This window comes from Diabrotica virgifera, chromosome 8 (genome assembly GCF_917563875.1).
Source record: "Diabrotica virgifera virgifera chromosome 8, PGI_DIABVI_V3a".
In the NCBI taxonomy this organism is placed as follows: Eukaryota; Metazoa; Arthropoda; class Insecta; order Coleoptera; family Chrysomelidae; genus Diabrotica; species Diabrotica virgifera.
Window position 1 is genome coordinate 64,118,388 of NC_065450.1, and position 22,329 is coordinate 64,140,716.

Here is a 22,329-nt window from a genome sequence, read left to right on the forward strand (position 1 = left end):
TCTCAAAAAATTAAGGAAAAATTCGATTTTTTTCATGGTTTGTTGATTATAACGGTAAAAGTATTGATTTGCGAGAAAAGTTGATTTGACATAAAAGTTGCGTAATTATATTTCCTACAATATAGGATTAGTTAAAAATTTAAAAAATTGTCACCCTTGTTGCAAAATAGCAATAATTGCGGAGTAAATATAAAAAAACAAGTATGTATTTGCATTTTACGTTTTCAACCATTTATGCTAAACTTAGGACCTTCATATTTCACCCAGAAAATCTGTATGATATAATAAAACAATACTGTAAATTTAATTAAGATCGGTGACAGTAAGTGGAATTTTTTTTACATATAAAAGATGTTTTTTACATATAGAAGAATACTGTACCTTTCATTTGCAATTTGCAAAATTAAAATCGTTTAACTACCACGACGTCCAATGACCTTTGATAATAATTGATAAATTTTAATTTTTAGTACATTTCGATATAAATAAATAAACTTGTTTATTGCAAAATAAAATCCTATACTCTGTCCTTTGAAATAACACTTTTTTAGCAAAAACTTTCTTTGTTCATATAATATTTTAACTTAGAGAATAAAAGTTTATTATTTTTAAACATATGCAATTGTTAAAACAATATTTCACAAAAAATAATCAAATTAGTTTTATTTTTATGGAATTAAAATATTAAAATACAACAAAATATAGAGTAAGAAAATAATATATTAGATAAAGATTGGAAGAAATTTTGGTGGAAATCAACTTGTGTGAATCGAACACCGCTGTCCTGCGCGTAGCACCAAAAATTAATGATTATTTAAAAAAAATCCTGACGCTGTGGTAGTTAACCGATTTTAATTTTTCAAATTGAAAATATAGTATTCTTCTATAAGTAAAAAAAAATTCAACTTGCTATCTGCTTTATTTTCAGTCCTGCAACATTTTGAAAAAATAATTTTTTTTGCGAAAGCTGGATTGCAAAATTTATTGTGTGCAAAATCTGTTGAACTGAATTCAATGAAATTTACAGTATTATTTTATTATATCATAAAGTTTTTCTGATTAAAATATGAAGGTCCTAGGTGTAGCATAAATGGTTAAAAAACGTAAAATGCGAATACTTCTTTTTTATGGTTTTTTTCGCAATTATTGCTATTTTACAACAACGGTGACAATTTTTAAAATTTTTAGCTAACCGTATATTATAGGAAATTTAAATACGCAACTTTTATGTTAGTGCAACTTTTCTCGGAAGTGAATACTTTTAAAGTTATATCGAAAAACGAAGAAAAAAATCGAACTTTTCTTTCATTTTTTTGACATTTTCATTATTTAAACAATGTTCCGGAGCTTTTTAAGTGGGAGGATAACTCAACTATTACTATATGAGTTAATTCCAATAGCCCAGTAAATGAACGGGAAACTCGGCGATACCGTGTAATTTTCAGGGGCAACTCCGAATTGCATAAAAATTTGGATTTAGGTTCTACTTCCCCTTCACTTCAAAGTTGAAATTGTGCCGTTGGTTGCTTTTACTTGGGGGGCGACAGTTACCCCTTCTCGGGGGTGAAAAAACATACATTCAAGATAAGACCGGAAATGGATAAATTTAATGGTTTTAAGCAACTTTTGTTCTATAGAGTTTTTTACTTAAGTCAATACTTTTTGAGTTATTTGCCATTGAAAATGTTGATTTTTCGACAAAAAAACTACGTTTTCAGACGGTTTTTCGCAAATAACTCAAAAAGTAAATATTTTATAAAAAAAATATCCTTAGCAAAAGTGTAGCTTATAGAAAACCCAAAAAAATGGTGTATCAGTAATGTCTATAAATCAAACAAAACAAAGTTGTAGCTCATGAAAAATACGCTCTTATTCGTCTAATTCCAAATCGAATATTTCAAGGTGAAATCACCGAAAAATTAAGCACTTTTTGGGAAAAACCCATTTAAACTTTTTTAAAGTGTTTATAAAAAACTTTGTTTTAATTGTTAACAAAAGTTTTAGCATTAAAAATAAGAGAGTTACGCTCAAAATAAAGTTGGCCCTCTTTTTTTTTGTAAAAAATCATGAAAATCTCGCCGTGTTTAGCTCCCCAAATGAAATTATTCGCTACCGCTGTACAAACAATTTACTTAGCTATCTATTTTTATATGATCTGTCAGTCTCACCGGTTTAAAGTGTTTATTTTTGAAAGGGTTATAATTGAGAAAGCTTGAATGGGTCACTAATCACGAGTGTATGCAAATTTTGAACAGCCATACCTTAACCAATTTTTGTCTTACGGAGAAAGAAAATGAAACTAGCATATTTATAATAGCAAAACCTACATTTTTTTACTCTTTAAGATTTTTCTTATCACTAATACTTTTTAAGTTATTTTGAAAAAATGAAATTTTTCAAAAATTTTTAGAAAAATTTTTTTTACTATAAAACCAAATGTTTTCCAAAATAAGCACTTCAAACCAATCAAACTTACAGATCATATAAAAAATACACATTCAGTTAAAATAGATGGTAAAGCCAAACGACTAATTTCATTTAGGGTGCTAAATAGAGGGGGTTTTCACAATTTTTTTTACCAATAAAAAGGGGCCAACTTTTTTTTTTCGGTGTAACTCGTTTACTTTTGATTCTGTAAACTTTTGTAAAAAACAAATAATAAGCTTTTGTTCGAGACTTTAAAAATGTTAATAAGGTTTTCCCGAAAAACGCTTCTTTCTTCGGTGATTTCGCGTTGAATTATTCGATTTGGAATTAGACGAATAAGAACGTATTTTTCATGAGCTACAACATTGCTTCTACTCAATTTGTAGGGTTTACTGGTACACCATTTTTTTCGTTTCTTTATAGGCTACATTTTTGCTAAAAATATTTTTTTCGATAAAATATTTACTTTTTGAGTTATTTGGGAAAAACGGTCTGAAAACGTAGTTTTTTTGTCGAAAAACCAACATTTTAAATCGCAAATAACTCGAAATGTATTGACTTACGTAAAAAACTTTATAGAACAAAAAGTGCTTAAAAAAGTCAATTTATTCATTTCCGGCCTTATTTTAAACACCCGTTTTTCACCCCCCGAGAAAGGGTAAATGTCACCCCCCAAGTAAAAGCAACCAACGGCACAAATTCAACTTTGAAGTGGAAGGTAAGTAGAACCTAAATCCAAATTTTCATGCAATTCGGAGTTGCCCCTGGAAATTACACTCCAAAACGGTCATTTATTGGGCTACAAGCCATTTTTGCAAAAAAATATGAGTCACCTCTCAACGTCCATCTTAAAACAGATGCGCCCTGGACTACTTGATAAAACTACTGCTACTAGTTTGCTGCTAGTAGTTCTTCCAGTCTCTTTGCATGATGTTACTAATAAAAATAAATAAATGTATCCTTAATATTATTCCATATTACAGCTTAGTTGTTAAAAGATGAATTAGATAAAGAAAATTTCATCTTTCATAGATCTGTCTTGCAAATATTGAAATTGACTTTCAAAAACTTTTCGGACATCTTGGCTATTAAAGCACCCTATGTAACGCACAGCCGGCACAGCTGAATGTGGCTGAATTTTTATGTACAGTGTTGCCATGCTGTTTTATATATATTTCTTTCATAACTTCAATCAATGTTAAATGTACCTACAAGAATAATAAAATAATAACATTTACTTCTCCGTCATTATACTAGGTATAATGACAAATGAGGTGTCAAATTAAAGCTTATAATCCAAGGATAGTACTAAAGGTGGGAAATTAGATCTAGGTTGTCTGTCCGTCTGTCTGTCTGACCGCGAATATAACTCCTCCGTCACTATAACAGGTAAAATGACAAATGAGGTGTCAAATGAAAGCTTATAATACAAGAAATTTCTCACCTTTAGTACCATCTTTGGATTATAAGCTTTCATTTGACACCTCTTTTGTGATTCTACCTGTTATAGTGACGGAGGAGTTATATTCGCGGTCGGACGGACAGCAGGACAGACAGCCTATGTCAAACTTCTTACCTTTACTACCATCCTTGGATTATAAGCTTTCATTTGACACCTCATTTGTTGTTCTACCTGGTATAGTAACGAAGCAATCATATCTGACGGACAGACAGCCAAGGTTAAATTTCTCACCTTTAGTACCATCCTTGGATAAGCTTTCATTTGACACCTCATTTGTCATTCTACCTGGTATAATGACGGAGGAGTTGAGTTTGCAAACAGACAGACAAGACGGACGGACGGACAGACGGACGTGGACAATTCAATGTTTTCACATTTTTTCAAAATTGGTGAAAACAACAACATAATAAACTTTACTTAATTGGTGTTTCAAAACTACTCACTTTTAACACATTACACAATATTACAAGGTTTCTAGCAAGTTAAACGTCACAATGATTTAAAATAATCAAGTAAAAACCTATATATACATAACATATTAGAACAAACCTAAAATACACAAAAATGATACATTTCACACACAAATATAATATCACAAAAAATTGTAACGTGATAGTATGAAACAATAGAGGATACGGCAACGGTGTTACATGTGACGGTCGGACCGAGTCGGATCCAATGCCAATATCTACACAGACATATTAGGGTGCTTTAATATCCAAGATGTCCAACTTTTCTGGGTACCTACTAGTTTCCTACTACATCCTGAAATTCTCGGAAAATTCCTGACACAATTCTCCACTATATATACAACAGATGCTGCCAAATTATCTTAAAGATAATTGCGGTTTCTTCTTCTTTTTTTTCATACGCTATGTTTAAGACCTATGTTTATTAGGCAATGTTATTTCTATTTGTGATTCCGAAGAATATCTGTCTTGCCATCTTCTGAGTGGTCTACTTAAGGAGCCTCAATCCGTTTGCTTTCCATATCTTACAATTTTTCCATCTATCTTCTCGTATTGTCGTTACATGTTGATTCAAACATGTCTGGTTTTACTTAAGGGGATCGGTACAAAGTTTCGGCTCCAATACTATTTAAATGGGATTAATTTTTTTCGAATCCTGAGAAAACTTGTAAGTATTTTTGAAAAATTTTAACGCAGAATGAAAGATTACGTTCTTACCGAGGGCCGAAAGTCCCTGAAAACTTCTATAATGTTTATTTTAATAAGTTACAGGGGTGAAAAACTAAGAGAAAATGTAGTGTGATTTTTATTTTCAAATATCTCATTCAAATAAAACTTTTTATTTATTCTAAGGGACTTTCGGCTCTCGATAATAACTCAGTCTTTCATTCTGCGTTTAAATTTTTTTAAAATATTTATTAGTTTTTCAGGATTCGAAAAAAATTGACACCATATCCGTGGTGATATTCTCCAAATCGAACATTCGCTATCTTTGTCATACAACGCACTGAGTCGAATAGAATATGGTGACAAGACAGTGACAATTTTATCTATTTGACATGGCATCGGGAATATTTTGAGTTGTTGATTAAATAATATTAATAATGTATTGGATAAATAATTGATTTAAGACGTAAACTTAATAAAAAGTTATTTATTATTTATTATTTATGAAAGATCCAAGCAGAGAATACACCAGGATAATATATTCTGTGATACAAGTATTTTGTTGTTAAAGATGTTCAAAATTGTAAGCGTTCCATGGTAACAATGTATTATTAAAAAATCACTTTATCACTTTTCCTCTATTCTCGATTGAGTATTAGTTTTTGTTGTACAGTATATAAATTATTACAATCACTGAATACATAGCTAGTGAAAAAATTATCATATTAATTAGCATAATTAATAATTTAAGGAATTATACAAGTAACAGTTATCCACGAACATTCAAAAGCCATCTCTTTAAAGTTAATTATGACATTGTCAAATAATGTTTACATATCCATACCAGTGAGAATTTTACTACACATGATTTGCCGTGTAAGACAGAAAAAGTAGGGATAGCCGTAAAATATTTGCGCCTACAGTCTTAATATAGATCTTTACGTGTTCATTATTTTAGTTGTTAGTTGTTAGGACCTGTTTTTGTTTTCTTTGTATCAAGTCTTGTTTTTATCGTAGATTATGTAAGTATTGGTCGAAAGCAAGTATTATAAATGCTGGTTCTTATTTTTAATCATATATGCTCTTTTACCCTCTCCTTCTTCTTCTTTTTTCGGCATCAAAACCCTGGATGGATCTTTGTCTCTCTGGCTATGTCCTTCCATTCAGATCTCTCTTGTATCTTTGCATTTGAAGGATAGGTAACTACTGTGAATGGTAAAATGATAGTAAAAAACAATAATTTTATTAATCTGGAGTCCAACTTAAAGAGTGAAAGAGTTGCTCATTCACTGTAATTGGAGCGATATGGCAAATACGTAAAGCGACAAGCGATGTGATGAAACAATTATTGCAATGAAACTAATCAGACTCTTTTTAACACTGGCTAGTATTATCTCTCTGCAACCTTGCTTATTGATGATAGTAGGCTGTTTGGTCTGTAGATTTAGAATAACGAATGTCCCATTTTTTCGGCTTTCCTTATCACTTATTCTTCTTTCCATTTCTTAGGAAATATTCTTAATCTGAACATCCCATTTATGATTTGGGTGACGCATACGATTGGTTTCATTGGAAGATTTTTTTTAGTGTCTTGTTCGTGACCATATCTGGTTCGGGTGCGTTTTTCGCTTTTAGGTATTTAATTATTCTTATGACTTCTTCTGGGGAGTCATTATTATCTATGTATATCATTTCTTGATAATCTGCTGTGGCTACGTTATACTTCTTCTTCTACTTCTTCTTTTGTCCTTTAATTCGTCCAATTTTGAACATAGGCTTCCCCCAGTTTTCTCCATTCGCTTCTGTTTAGTGCTTTCTGTTTCCAGTGCGTTCCTCCTATCTTTTTAATGTCGTCTCCCCATCTCATCTGGGGTCGTCCTCTTGCTATCTTTCCTGTCCATGGTCTCCATTGTTGTCTCGTGGTATTCCACCTATTGTCCGTTTGTCTAGCGTTATGACCTGCGAAGCTCTGCTACTTCTTCTATGAAATCTTATTTTTATCCTGATAGTTTAGCCTGAAATGTCCTTCAAGAGTACTTTTCATCGCTTCGGCATTTTCTTCTATCGTGTACACTATCCCATTCTCTCCGTGTAGTGATGGAATAGTTTTTTTTTATGGCATAGACTTAGGTGTCAATTAGCCAGTCACAACTTTTTTGTTTTCTGTTCATACATAAAGAAGGCAATGAGGTCCTTAGAGTTCCATAGCAAACTCTTCTACAGCTCTCTACTCAGTTCAAAAGCTGGCCGCTATGGACTGTCCAAGTTGCTCACCACATTTTCCATTATACATCTTCTTCTTCTTCTTTTTTCATATGTACATAATATACCAAATTATCAGGATTAATAAGTTTAGAGGTTTTACAGATAAATTTCATTAAACAATCATATATATTCTTGCTGTTCAGAGACAATAGATAGGATATATTGAAAGGTGGAAAAACATTACATTTTATTAAATCTTGGATTAAATTATATGTGCATGAAATGTATTTTGCGCACTCAAAGAAAGTGTGATTCAAGTCACCAACCTTCTGACATTCTGTACAAAGATTTGAATCAAAAACTTTAATTCTTGCTAGATGTAGAGGGAAACATACATGTCCAAACTTCATTCTAATTAATGTTGTTATATATCTTCGAGGTACTACATAATTTTTAAACCAATATATATTTGGAACAGAAGGTTGAATCAGTGAATACTGAGATTTGGATTGTTTACAAAGATCTCGCCATGATTGACTCCACTGATTTTTAACTCGATGCTTAATAGTATTAACTAAGTCAGATATGCAAAACTTACGATTATGTGAAGTACCATATTCAATAGCTTTTTTAGCCAAACTATCAACATATTCATTATGCGTTAGTCCTATATGAGCCTTAACCCATAAAAAGTTCACTCTTCCTTTATTTTTATGAATTTCAAAAAGGATTTTCTTAATTAGTAGGATATAAATATTTGAATTGTTATTGGGAAAATCTATAGTTTGAATAGCAAGAAGAACAGAGAGTGAATCGGAAATAATTGTTGCAGATATATTTTCTGATTCTTTAAAATATTACAGGGCCTCATAAATTGCTATGGCTTCAGCACTGAAGATAGAAAAATCATGGCCTAACTTAAATATTTTTTTTGTTTCAGTAGCAGGTATGAAAAAGGCACATCCAGTGCCAACTAACGTCTTAGATGCATCTGTATATATATTTACAGAATCTGGCCAATTCTCTAAGAATATTCTTAAGATGTTAGAGCTAATATTACTGTTTTCATGGTAACTTGGTTTTACTAATTTAACTGTACCTATGTAAAAAAGAATGAAAATCTTCAAGTCCAAAACTATCAATCATGTTATAATCACAGTCAAAATTTGACAGATCTCGAAAAGCCTCGCAAAGTGGAGGAGAGTTCTTTAGCTTCCAGTATTTATTAGTTAAATCCGCTACATTCAGCTTGTTAATATTTTGGTAAAGACCGATATTTAGGTAACGAATTTTCATTAAAAATTTCTGGCTGAGATATTTCCTTCTGTAATTGAGTGGAATTTCTAAATCTTCTACATGTAAAGCTTTATTTGGAGTTGCTTTCATAGCTCCCAAACAGATACGGAGTCCTAAGTTCTGTACAACGTCTACTTTGTTTAAAATATGTTTAGAAGCTGAGCCATATAGAATACTACCATAATCAATTATAGATCTAATATATGATCGATACAAAAGCAAGGAAGTTTCAACATCAGCTCCCCACCAAATCCTTGAAAATTATTTAAGAAAATTTAGACCAAACAAATGAAATAGAGAATGTGGAAAAATCCCCTTACGAATAACTCACACATCCACTATTTCTGGTTGGGAAAAATTTTTCGAATAGAATCAAAGATCCAATCAAATCCAATCAATTTTTTTTCATAAAATTTAGACCCTTATTACATCGATTTATAGTAAAGTCAATATGTAATTTCCAAGTCAATTTACGATCCAAAATCATTCCCAAATACTTAATGGAAGAAGCAAATGCGTAGTCGTAGCCATTAAGTTTTAAATTCTCTATTTTTGGGATATTATGTCGAGTGAAAATACAGACAGTAGATTTATTTTGAGCCCTTTCGAATCCGTTTTGATTGAACCATAAATTAACACAACATTGAATTCGTCCTAAGGTTTGAACCGAGTTATCATAAGTTTTGGCCTGTGAATACAGGAGAAAATCATCAGCATATTGTATTCTTTGAAATTTAAAAATGTCAGTAGGGACTTTACGCAAATCCGCTGTATACATATTAAAAAAAAAGGGGGCTCAATACTGATCCCTTTAGTAGTCCACAGGAATAGGTTTGTTTTCATTTATTTTGAGATTTTCTATATAGCCGGCTTGTTTGAGTCTAAATGATGAACAAACTTATCCCAGCATTTGCTCCTATGTTCTTGTAGCTATTTTATCACTTTCCTATTTACTTGGTTTGCTTCTTTTATTACTTCTGGATTTCTAGTTCTGTTTGCCTTTCTTTCATTCTATTTTTTTACTTATAAGTTCTTTCAAGTCGTTGCTTACCTTTTAAAATCTTCCTTTTACAGGCGTTTCTTCAGTTACTGTACTTTTTTCTGTATGTAATAGACACCTTCCCAATCCTGCTACTTTTTCTTCCAGTTCGTTGGCAGAGTTGATTGTTTCTGCCAATGTTTTCACTGATTATCCTTTTGAACTTTTTCCAATTTGTTTTTTTTTTCTTCTGGTATATTATGGAGTGGATTTTGTTCCCATTCATTATGATTGGGTTGTTGTTTTCACTTCCTTCTGATACTGATTGTATATTATAGAATATTTCTAGGTTGTGAAGAATTTCTATGTCTGTGTTGGAAGTATGTCTTCTCCGGGCAAGAAAGTCAGTCTCCCGGTCTGATAACTTTTGTGCTGCTTTTATCTTTTAGGTAGTCACGTAGTATTCTTCCATTCCTATTTTTTGTCGTTCGGTCGTGTTAATATATCTTGCGTTTAGGTTTAGGTTTGCATATTATTATTGTTAGTCCTTTCGTTCTCAGGACAACATTATAATTTTCAACTGGAGTCAGTCTGTTGTGTTTTAATGCTTTTCTGATTAAGATTGCTGTGCCTCTTGAGTTTATTCTAAATTCGTTTCTGTAGGAGTCTTATAATGGAATTTTCATTCTTCTGTTTTTCGTCATTTTTGGTGTGTGTTGCTATCACATCTAACTAATACTATTTTTATCGAAGTGTTACGGATTAATTCATATCTGAAAAGTCATTTAATTTCGACAATTATTAATATTAATAAACATGATGATTAGCATTCTATAAAATACTCCCAGCTTATTGTAATCAACTTACTAATCTTTATAGCCTTGGAAAATATTGAGACAGCTTATTTACGGATTACCTACTACTCGTAAATGCACATTATCTCACCTATTGAAGTGTGGCTTATATTATTATTATTTTCCCCCTTAAAACTAAGATCATGAAGTAGCTGTCTAGTTTAAATAATCTTTGTTTACTGATACGTATAAAACATGCTGATATATTAGTTTAAGTTAGTAGGCAATTAGTTTTGTGAAAAGAATGTAAGATGATTGTAATTTGCCTAATTGTGGCATTGTTGGTGCAAAATATACACGGTTGCGGGATACCATTAACAACCGTTAGTGGTTCTCATGCACCTAAGGCTGTATGCAGCGGTGATTTGATATTTAAAGATGATTTCAATACGTTGGACATGAAAACGTGGCAACACGAAAACACGTTAGGTGGAGGCGGGGTACGTAATCACTTAATATAGCTTTTCATTAGTGTTTGAACTTATAGTCTTTATTTTATCATAGACCAGGGCACAAAATAAATCGATTTTTAAATACAACACTTAGAGATTTGCAACTTTTTACATTGTGTTCAGGATGGCGTCAGGAAAAAAGTAAGGTCTACTATACAAAAATAGGTGAAAATGCAAAATTGCACTTTAAAGATGCTTTAAAGTGCATAAAATTCGTTCAAAAATGCATATACCCATATAGCACACAACGTCTGATGGACGTCCATATAACGTACATTTAAAGTCCAAACGTCCATGGACCAAAACTGGACGTACTATGTACGCCCATTACGCGACGTCCATTGGACGTTTGATTTCAACGTACATTGGACATCCACAGGGCCCCCGCTACCATAAGTGCAAAGTGTGCAATGCACACGGGCGCCATCCTTTAGGGGCGCCAAAACCCGGGGTCAAAAATTGCAAAAAAGCATAGAAACAAAAACAAAAATTAATTTTAAAATAAAAGTTGAGAAATTAAATAGGATTCAGTTTAAACACACACGAAATTTTATTAGTATATTCAGGTAGTCAGGCATTTTAATTTATTTTGTTATGCTTTTATTCTGTTTGTTTCATTTTGATATTTTAGCCTACTAATAATAGTCCATTTACTCACGGTTTTTGTTGTAAATTTTAAAGAACCGCTTATATTGACATAAAACTTGTCATACACAGAGCTAACAAGACAAGAAGTGATACCTAATGTACCGATGTGTGCTTTTACTCTGGGGGTAAAAGGGGTATTCTCAAGGGAATACGCCCGAGACTACCTGGGGGTATTCTCGGGGGTGAGAAAACATTCGTTCAAAATAAGTCCGGAATTGAAAAAACTGACTAATTCCAAGCAACTTTTGTTGTATAGAGATTTTCACCAGAGCTGAAAGTATCTTTAGTAAAAAGATAAAAAAAGTATCTAAGATACTAAAAGTATCTTAGATACTTTTATTTAAGATACTTTTTGGTTCATTTAAAAGTTACTTTTACTTTAGATACTTCTTAAAAGTATCTAGTATCTTTTATCTTTAAAAGTATCTTTAGATACTAAAAGTATCTTAGATACAAAGAAGTATCTTAGATACAAAAAGTATCTTAGATACTTACTCAGGACCTGAGAAATAGATACTTTTCATGATCCGACAAGCTTCGACCTGTCGCGCCGGCCGTAGCGGGAGAGACGATGTGTATTGTTCTTTGCATCCCGCCCGCCGGCCCGCAGCATTAACCGTTTATCCTTTACAGCGTTAAGTTAGTTTGCCTTTGCCGTTCGTACTCGCTAAAGGAAAAAATATTAGTGCACTAGAAAAGGTAAGTTCCTTTCTTTGCTTTTTATAACCTACTTTAAATTTAAATTAAATGTTTATTTGTTTAAATTTAAAAAATGAAGTGATTCAATAAATTATGATCCCTGATCCCTGCAATGTAGAGCAGAATACCTAAAATCCTATGATCAAAGAAATCAAAATAAAATTATAAAATTAACATTACGGTTGTATCTACAGGGTGCAGGGCGCAAAAATATATATCCACTGATATATATCCTGATCTGATATATATCTTGATACTTATCTATAATAAATATCAAGATCAAGATATATATATCAATATTCTATTTCCTTTCCTACATTTCAGACTTATAAAGTTTGACGGGAATTAATGTTTTTAAGTTATTTTATAATATTATTGCTTTTCTGTTTTTATTTTGATTTATATTGAAGACTTAAGAGTGTATCAATTTATTAATTATTTAAGAAGGAATTTATAGTTTTGGTTCAAAGGCATCAAAGGTTATATTTTTGTTAATTTTGTTTCTTATTTTTATCTTTTATGTATCTATTAGCATTATTTGTTTTTTCGCTTTAGCGCAATATCATTTCACATTTTACTAGCATACTTAATTTTTTATTTAGTTTTACATGTTTTTTTTATATTTACTTTTGAATAAACTTATTATTTCTCCTTTTTTTCCATTTTGTAACTTTTTTCGAAAATATATAAATATCACATTTGGATATATATCCGATATATATCAAATATAGCCGATATTTTGATATTTATATAAACTATCATGATATTTTTGCGCTCTGACAGGGTGTCCCAATTCCCAATGGTGCAGTAAAGTTCGATATATATATGATACTGTACAAAAAATTTCACGTTTTAAAATTATTTACTTTTATACAGGCAGGGTGTTTCATATTTCTAGGATTAACTAATTAATATTTTTTTAAATGGAACGCCCTGCCCCTGATGTATATTTTCATCTTTTTGGATTCTTTGCATTAAGCCGATTCAAACAATCTCAATACTTGGGGTCTACAATTAGAAGTTTAAGAGATACAGCGTGTTAAAAATCTTATTTTTTGAAGTTTAAGTAGTTATTGCAGCGTGGTCCTTGTAAAATCATTCAAAAAATAACTATAGTAGTGCTAACAAAATTAGGGTCGGGGCCACATAAAACTTGACAATTTTGTTTCAGATGGATATATATGAGAATTGCCATGATAAAGAACTAAATGTCTATGTTGACATGACATTTACTGAACCTGAATCACCTGAACCTGACCCTTTTACACCAAGTGAAGATGAAAAAGACCCTACATATGTTCCTGAAAGTCCTGAAACAACAACAAAAAAGAAGTTCAGAAAATTTTTTGGCGGTGCCTCCTCTTCAAAATCTTCGGAAAAAACCTATGAAAATCAGGATTCAGATTCAGACAACTCGGCTGCTACTAGTGCTACTGCTGCTAGTAGTTTTACTAGTTCTGTTTCTGTAACTAATAGTCAATCCTCACATCATAATGCAGCAACCTCAAATCTCTTTGATGGGAAATATTTTGAAATTACGCAACAAATGTTAGAAAAACTTGACGGGACAAGAGACATTATAGCTAAGTGTAGAATGTGTTTACCTAATAATAAATATTTAAAGGGAAATTCAGGTTCTACTAGTAACTTCTTAAAACATTTTAAAACGAAACATTCAACATTTTATAAGGATTATTTAAGTTCTAAACTTACGAAAAAACTGGAAATTAAAAATATCAATGATTGGCAAATGAACATTAGACAAATGATTACAAAGACCGAAAATGTTACACAGGATAAATTTAACAGAAGACTTCTTCAGTTTATTGTAGATACCATGTCACCTTTGTCGTTGTTACAAAATCGTAGCTTTTTAAATTTATTTAAGGGAATTACTCCTTTAAAAATCATATCCAGGCCTACAGCTGTAAAAAAAAAATTTCCTCTATGGTGTCTGGTGTCTGAGAACAAAGAAAACTTAAAATTAACATTACATGATATCCGTTACGTCTGCACGACGGCTGACATTTGGTCGTGCAAAACCCGAAGTTTTCTTGGTGTTACATGTCATTGGATTGACGACAAACTTCTACGAAAGTCAGCACCGCTAGCATGTAGAAGATTTTCTGGAGCGCATACACACGACCGTATAGCTGAACTATTAGAAGACATACATACTGCTTATAATCTACATCCAAATAAAGTGTTAGCAACAATTACTGACAACGGCTCAAATTTTGTCAAAGCATTTGGTGTTTTTGGTATCAATAATGTTTTACACTACACTGGTGACGACGGTGAACATCAACAACAAGTGCCAAAAGATGATATCGACATCATTGAGGAAGATCAGGAAGATATTTTGGAGGATGAAGAGGATATTCCTGACATATTTGAAAACGAAAATTATCTCCTTCCAAATAATTTAAGTGACAATAATTTGATCATGATCATACCTACTTTATCTGAAAACATACGTTGTGCAAGTCATACACTTGCCCTAATAACAACTACTGATATTATGAAAATAATTAATTCAACCAGTTCTCTTAGATCAAAACATGAACAAGCAATAGCTAGGTGTAATCATATATGGAAAAAAGCAGGTCGTCCTAAATCAGCTGAAGTGATAAAAAAAAGTATTAGGACATACTTTAAGTTACCCGGGTGTGACTCGTTGGAATTCCATGTTCGATGCTCTGAACCAGATTCTTAAGTCTAAAGAAAAACTGGAATCTCTATACGAAAAATTAAATTTTGCAAAACAAGATCGGCTCAGAGATACTGATCTAAATTATTTAGCAGAATTATGCCAAATACTAAAACCGTTTGCTTTGGCACTTGACATTCTTCAAGGCGAACAAAATATGTACTACGGTTTCCTTCTACCATCAATCGTAAGCTTGTTTGTTAAAATTGAAAAGCTTAAAACCAATAAGTTTAAATATGTGGAACCTATTTTGAACGCTCTGACAGTATCTTTAAACTCCAGATTTGAAAAACTTCTTAAGTTGACTAACCAATCTGCAATAATTGCTGCAGTTACTAATCCTTTATTTAAAACACGTTGGCTTACTGCATTTCGAGGAATCAGGAATATCGAAAATGACCTTAGTGAAATTAAGGATTTGGTAATTACAGAAGCTATAAAAATTATGAAGGAAAATGAGGAACAATTAAAACAATTTGATGTAAGTACAAATAACATTACTACTGTATTGAAAAGTAACAAAATGCAAAACGACTTCTTTGAATTTGATATTAACTCCGATCTTCAAACGCAAAACGAAAACACTGGCTATACTGATTTAGATTATAAACGACAAGCTGAGCTGCAACTATTACAATATTTGGCCGATTCTGAAACCAACATACAAATGTTAAAAAAATATAATATTATAGAACAATTATTTAAAAAGTTCAATACGCCATTACCTTCTTCTGCAGCTGTTGAAAGAATGTTTTCTTTTGCAACTTTTATTAATTCACCCCGACGGCATGCCTCGTCTGATCATACTTTTGAAAATTTAGTTTTACTAAAAGCTAGTGGTTATACTAACTAGTTATTAGCTACGAAAATGTTACTATTTTTTATATCCTATCCTATTGTGTTTAAAAATTTAATTATGTTGAATGTTCTGTTTTTAATGCATAATGCATCTTATGCTGTTTTTAACACACGAATTTATGTTTATTTTATATTGTTTTGAAAATTTAATGTTTGATTTTTGTTTTCAATACATAGTTATTAGTTTGTAATAACTTAACATCTTTTATTTCTTATCTACCCCAAAGCCCAAAGTACCTGCTGGCTTAAACTAAAATTGTATAATAATTTAAAGGGTTAAAATGATGTTTTTAAAACAAAAGTATCGACAATCTACTGTAGAGTAGTAGAGTACCGAGTACCTTTATATTATACCCTAAAAGTATCTTAAGTTACTACAAAAGTATCTAAGTATCTTAGATACTAGAAAAGCATCTAAGTATCTTTGATACATAAAAGTATCTTACATACTTAAAAGTATCTTAGATACTTTAAAGTATCTTAGATACTCAAAAGTATCTTAGCTACTTGAAAGTATCTAAGATATTTTTACTCTAAATACTTTTCCGGTATTTTGTATCTTTAGATACTTTCACAAAAAAGTATCTTAGATACTTAGTATTTTAAGATACTTTTTGCCTCAAGTATCTTAAAAGTATCTAGATACTTTTAAAAAGTATCTTTTACAGCTCTGATTTTCACTAAGTCAATTCTTTTCGAGTTATTTGCGAGTGAGTATGTTCATTTTTCAACAAAAAAACGTTTTTGGACGATTTTTCGCAATTAAAAACTAATTATTTTATCGAAAAAATACTCTTAGCAAAAATATAGCTTACAAGAAAGTGAAAAAGAAAATAATATAATAATATGAAGTCTGCAAAACCCAGTAGAAAGCAGAGTTGTAGCTAATGAAAAGTAGGTTCTTATTCGTCAAATTCCAAATCGAACATTTCAACGTGAAATAACCAAAAAATTAGGCACTTTTCGGGGAAAACTCATTACAACTTATTTAAAATGTTGAGAAAAGCTTTATTTATATGATTTGTAAGTTTCATCGGTTTAAAGGGCTCAGTTTTGAAAAAATTTGGTAAAAAATTTGGTTTTAAAGTAATTTTTTTCAATCTTGAAAAAATTTCTTTTTCCAAATAACTTTAAAATTAATTAGTGATACCAAAAATCTCTAGCAGTAAAAAAATGTAGATTTTGCTTTTCTGAATATTTTGGACGTTTTGTTTTCCTGTAAGACAAAAATTGGAAGATATGGCTGTTTAAATTTTGCATACACTCATGATTAGTGACTCGTTCAGCCCTTTCGCCCTTTTAACTACAGCCTTTTCAAAAATAAGCACTTTGCACCGATGAAACTTGTGGTGAAGCGGTAACGATTAATTTCATTAGGGATGCTAATTAGGGGGTGGTTTTCATGATTTTTTTACCAAAAAAAGGGACCAACATTAATTTTTAACTTACCTGCTTACTTTTGATGTTAAAAAATATAGCTTCTTTTAAACACCTTAAAAAAGTTGTAACGAGTTTTCCCTGATAAGTGCTTGATTTTTTGGTTATTTTACGTTGAAATATATGATTTGTAATTTGACGAATAAGAACCTCCTTTTCATCAGCTACAACTCTGCTTCTACTGGGTTTGCAGACTTCATACATACTTACACCATTTTTTTTTCACTTTTTTATAAGCTATATTTTTTTATATAATACTTACTTTTAGAGTAATTTGCGAAAATCCTTCTAAAAACTTGTTTTTTTTTTGTTAAAATATGAACAAAAATTTACTCGCAAATAACTGGAAAAGTATTGACAGAGTATTTTTTGAACGTATGTTTTTTCACCACCCAGAAGAGGTGAAACTCACATTCTAAAGTTCAGTTTTCTGGTTTATTTCAAGCACCTACCTACCTTCAAAAAATAAATAAAAAACATGATCCAAAATGCCTCAAAGGGCGCCAATATCCTCTTTTGCACACAGGCGCCAGTACCTCTTACGGGGGCCCTGGACATCCATTTGTGGTCCATGGAGATTTTACACAAAACGCGACTATTATTATGAGTAATTATATACAGTCGGAAAAATGAAAGAATACCCATGAACGAACATATAAAACACGCTGTATTTTCCTGTCACCGTGTCACAAAGAAAATTATCCAGTGCAAGTACATGTAACAATAATTATTACATGTACTTGCGCTGGCCAATTTTTTGTGTGACACGGTGACAGGAAAATACAGCGTGTTTTATATGTTAGTTCATGGGTATTCTTTCATTTTTCCGACTGTATAGCTTCTTGTTTTAATCAAAGCAATATTATTAGTAGAATACAAGAAGCTTCAAATAAATGTAGTCACATTTTTTTCATCATTGGATTAAAACACTGAACCACTAAAATTATTTTAATTAAACCTATATAATATTAGATGATGATAAAACGATGGTAAACTTTTTCAGAATAACGGAGCTACATCGCGCATCGGTAATTATAGAACTTACAATAATTAGACACTACCAATTTAAATGTGCATTTTGTAACTGTTAAATTTCCCGCCAAACTAAATGAGAATTTGGCGAATGGATTTAGTGTCCGCAGTCATATAAACCCAAACAAACAACAATAAATGAGAATCTTCTTGACAACGTTGTCGCTCTTCACGCTATCGGTCGTGAAAGGTAGTATTAGGCAGGTACTTTTAGGGGATTATCGCTTTTAATTATTGTTGTGGAATACTAGCAGTGTTCGCGCAGTACAAATCGAACGTTTTCAGAGTAAGTTCGGGATTAGTTTCCAATGCGCAGGCGTCAACGTAAACTTATCCTGGACATGCTCAGGATTTTTCGCTCCGCGAACAAATTTCGGATTCGTAATGTAATGACGGGTTGCATACATTAAGGTTAGAGAAGGAAACCTTTTGTTGTCCCTTTCTTACTTCGAAATCAATGTCAAAAAAAATGCAAATGCAACAAATTTGTATGTCAATGTCAACAAAGAGAAAGAGAATAAAAGCAACAGGCAAATGATTTTATGATTAACTTTCTATTCACTGCCTTTCTTAGAAGTTAGAAATTTGATTTAGACAAGATTTGTTAGACAAGAACCCGAGGGCATATTTATAGGGCATTAAAAGGAAAAGCGTGGGACGTTATATTTGAATTATTTGTTTCTGATTTTAAAGAAGGTAGCCCTATCGAAAAGAATAAATCACGTAGGCAATGTTTTCTCTATTTATATTTAAATTTTATTATACATTGGATGCATTTGAACTAACCAAAACAAATACCTACTCACAATCTTGTTTGTTTATTTATGTTAAATAGTGGGGTACCATCTTAGGCCAAGAATGGTTTTATTATTTGATGTTGAAAACAAAACGATAAGATATCAGTTAAAAGGGAGATGCAAACATGTTTACATATATTCAATGTCATCATCTCCTTAAGGGCCTCTTTAATTCAGTTGTCAGGTTGTATCAAACTATTTTACGCCTGTAGGATACCAGATGTACTGGTTGATTTTTTATGTGCTTCTTTCTGTGATATAGCTGTTTTGATCTAGATCTTCTTAATTCCATTTATGGAGTTTATTGGTATTTTTTCAAAAGCGTTAACATTTTATAAAATATTTAAAACTATGGACATTACAAACTTTGATTTTGACGAACACACTTTTTTTTAATATTAGCCGGCAAGTTTTTAATCATTTGAACAAACTTACTTTTTTTTCTCACCCATTACATTAACCGCCGCACCCTTCCAAACGATCCACTTAGCAGCGTAGTCGCCGGCGCTAGAAAATCGCCTGTTTCAGCCACTCTGTGGATGCACAGAGTAGCGCTGCAGAGTAGCCCGTCTGGTTTGGCCCTAAGGTATTGTAATGTTGTTCTGAATTGAACTAAAAAAAAATGATTTTGTTAACGTTTCGATGTTCAGATCGGACGTCGTTGTCAAATTACGTATTTTGACAACGACGTCCGATCTGGCCATCGAAACGTTAACAAAATCATGTTTTTAGTTAAATTGTGGCTTATTTCTCATTTAGAATAGTTAGGGTATTGTAAAATCGTCGAGTGACTGAAGGAAATTTAGTGGAAGCCGTAGGCATCCCATTGGACAGTAAAAGCAATAATTTGACTAAAGAATTGGGGTTCAGAAAGCTGTGCTCACAATGGGTGCCATATTCGCTAATAACTGAACACAAACACATTCGAATGCGACTTTCTCGGCAACATTTAGAGCGTTTTCGACAGGATAAACTAGATTTTGTGCGTCGATTTATTACTATGATCTATCACCATGATCCTAAATCAAAGCAAGAGGCTAAATAGGGGTGTGAACCTGGCTTTTCGGCTCCGAAACGAGTTCGCGTTCAGAAAGGTTCGTACGAGAAGGTGTTAGCGTCAGTTTTTTGGGATGCGAGAGGAATTTTGTTCGTGGATTACTTGCAAACTGGTAAAACAATAAATTCTGAATATTATTGTAACCTTTTAGACCAGCTGAAGGAAAAAATTCGTGATAAAAGACCCGGCTTGCAGAAGAAAAAATCCTTTTTCATCAGGACAATGCACCGTATCATACGAGCATTTTAACAATGGCTAAAATCCATCAATTAAAATTCGAATTGTTGGAGCATCCACCTTATCCATCAGATTTGGCCCCTAGCGACTTCTATATGTTTCAATACCTAAAAAAATCATGTGTGGAAAGCGTTTTTCAGCAAGTTATTAGGTCATAACAGCCGTGGAAGCGTATTTTGCAGCTCTTCCAGATTTTCAGTTCAGGGATGGAATTTATAAATAAAATCTTGTTGGAACAAGTGTATTGATGTTCGAATAATGAAGTGTATGTCGAACCATAAAATTGTGTTTTTTTTATTGAACTGCAAAACTTATTGAACAGCCTAGTATAGATGTTTCCTGCAGGAAAGAACATTGAACCACATTTGTACTATCTTTTAACCATAACTTTGGTGACTAAGAATAATCACCACAGAGTTTTCAGATATCGTAATAAATCCGAAATGGTTTACCCCAATGGTAATTTACAAAAATATGTTATTAATTTAAAGATAAGTATAAAATACACCAAAAAATTGAACACGTATTTCAGTACGCGATTCTTCTTCTTTTTCTTCTTCTATTGGTAACATAACCCTGGATAGATCTTTGCCTGTCTGGCTATGTCCTTCCATTCAGATCTCTCTTGTATCCTTCTCCTCCATTGTCTTATATTCATGGTTTTCAGGTCGTCTTCCACGTCATCCAACCATCTCGTCCTGGGCCTTCCTTTTTTTCGCCTTCCTACCGGCTTCCACTGTAATATATTTTCTTTATCGTTTTCGTATCTTCTTCTCGCTGAACATGTCCCGGCCATGACCGACTTTGACTTTTAACAAATCTTACAATACATACCCTTCATTCAGTTCATTGACCTCGTCGTTTCTCCTGATTCTCCATGTGTCGTCTTCCTCTTGTACTGGGCCATATTGGGACCATATACTTTTCTCAGTATCTGTCTCTCGAGTGTCCTGAGTTGGGCTTCATCTTTTTTCGCCATTACCCAGGTTCCACAACCATAGATTACTACGGGTCTAATCAAGGTTCTGTAGATAGTCATTTTGGTTCTTTCGTCTAATAATTTCGATGTCATCAATCTTTTATTATTTATTAGCATAGTATGTACAATTTCCACTGGAAATACGTGCATTAATTTCGCTACTTACGGAACTCTTCCGATTGATGTCTGTGCCCAGATATGCGAAGGCATCCACATGTTTAATAGTATAGTTGTCTATTGCTATATTATTTTCATTATCAGGTGTTCTTATCATGGTCATGTACTTAGTTTTTGTTTCGTTCTTTTTTGTGCTTCAGGATCAATTTCCTTGAACGTTTCCATTAATCGTGTCTTGCTTCTACTAATAATGACGACATCGTCTGCATATGCAGTAATTTGTACTGTTTTGGTATTTATTTAGCTGGTTACATTGGTTTTTCTGATGACTGCCTCAAGAACTAGGTTGAACAGCATGGTTGAAAGTGCGTCTCCCTGTCTCACCCCCATGTTGATGTAAAACAGGGGAGACAGTTCTCCATCTACTCTAACTGTGGCTTTTGAACCCTGCAACGTCATTTTTATGAGGCTGACATATTTCTTTGCTATATCTAGATTACGGAGGTCTTCCAGCATTTTGTCTCTTTTCACACTATCAAAAGCTTGTTAAAAGTCTATATACATATTATTATCTAGTTCTATGTCGTATTCACAAGTTTTCTCTTGTATTGTTCTTAGTATGAATATGTTGTCTGTAGTGGCTCTATTTGGTCTGAATCCATTTTCATAATCACCAATTATATTTTCGGAGTATTCTGACAATCTATTGTAGATAATGCCAGAAAGGATTTTGTATATTACATTTAGAATAATGTAATTGGTCTGTACTTCTAACATTCCCTCTTATCTCTTTTTTTATATATTTACTGTATAAGACCAACTGCCCATTCCTCCGGCATTTGCTCCTTGGTCCATACCAACTGTACCAGGTAATGGATTCTTCCCCAGAGTTCGGATCCGCCATATTTCAATAATTTTGCCGAAACTCAGTTCGTTCCTGGCGCTTT

At 32.3% G+C, this 22,329-nt stretch overlaps 1 protein-coding gene across 1 annotated transcript in view; it reads left to right on the forward strand.

Moving 5' to 3' along the window:
* The first annotated feature begins 10,521 nt into the window (after window positions 1-10,521).
* LOC126890610 (beta-1,3-glucan-binding protein-like) overlaps window positions 10,522-22,329 on the forward strand; it is a 35,562-nt gene continuing 23,754 nt past the window's right edge. Inside the window, exon 1 of the mRNA XM_050659690.1 lies at window positions 10,522-10,799. Coding sequence (XP_050515647.1) covers window positions 10,611-10,799 — 189 coding nt within the window. The 5' untranslated portion in view covers window positions 10,522-10,610. The remainder of the gene's footprint in view (window positions 10,800-22,329) is intronic.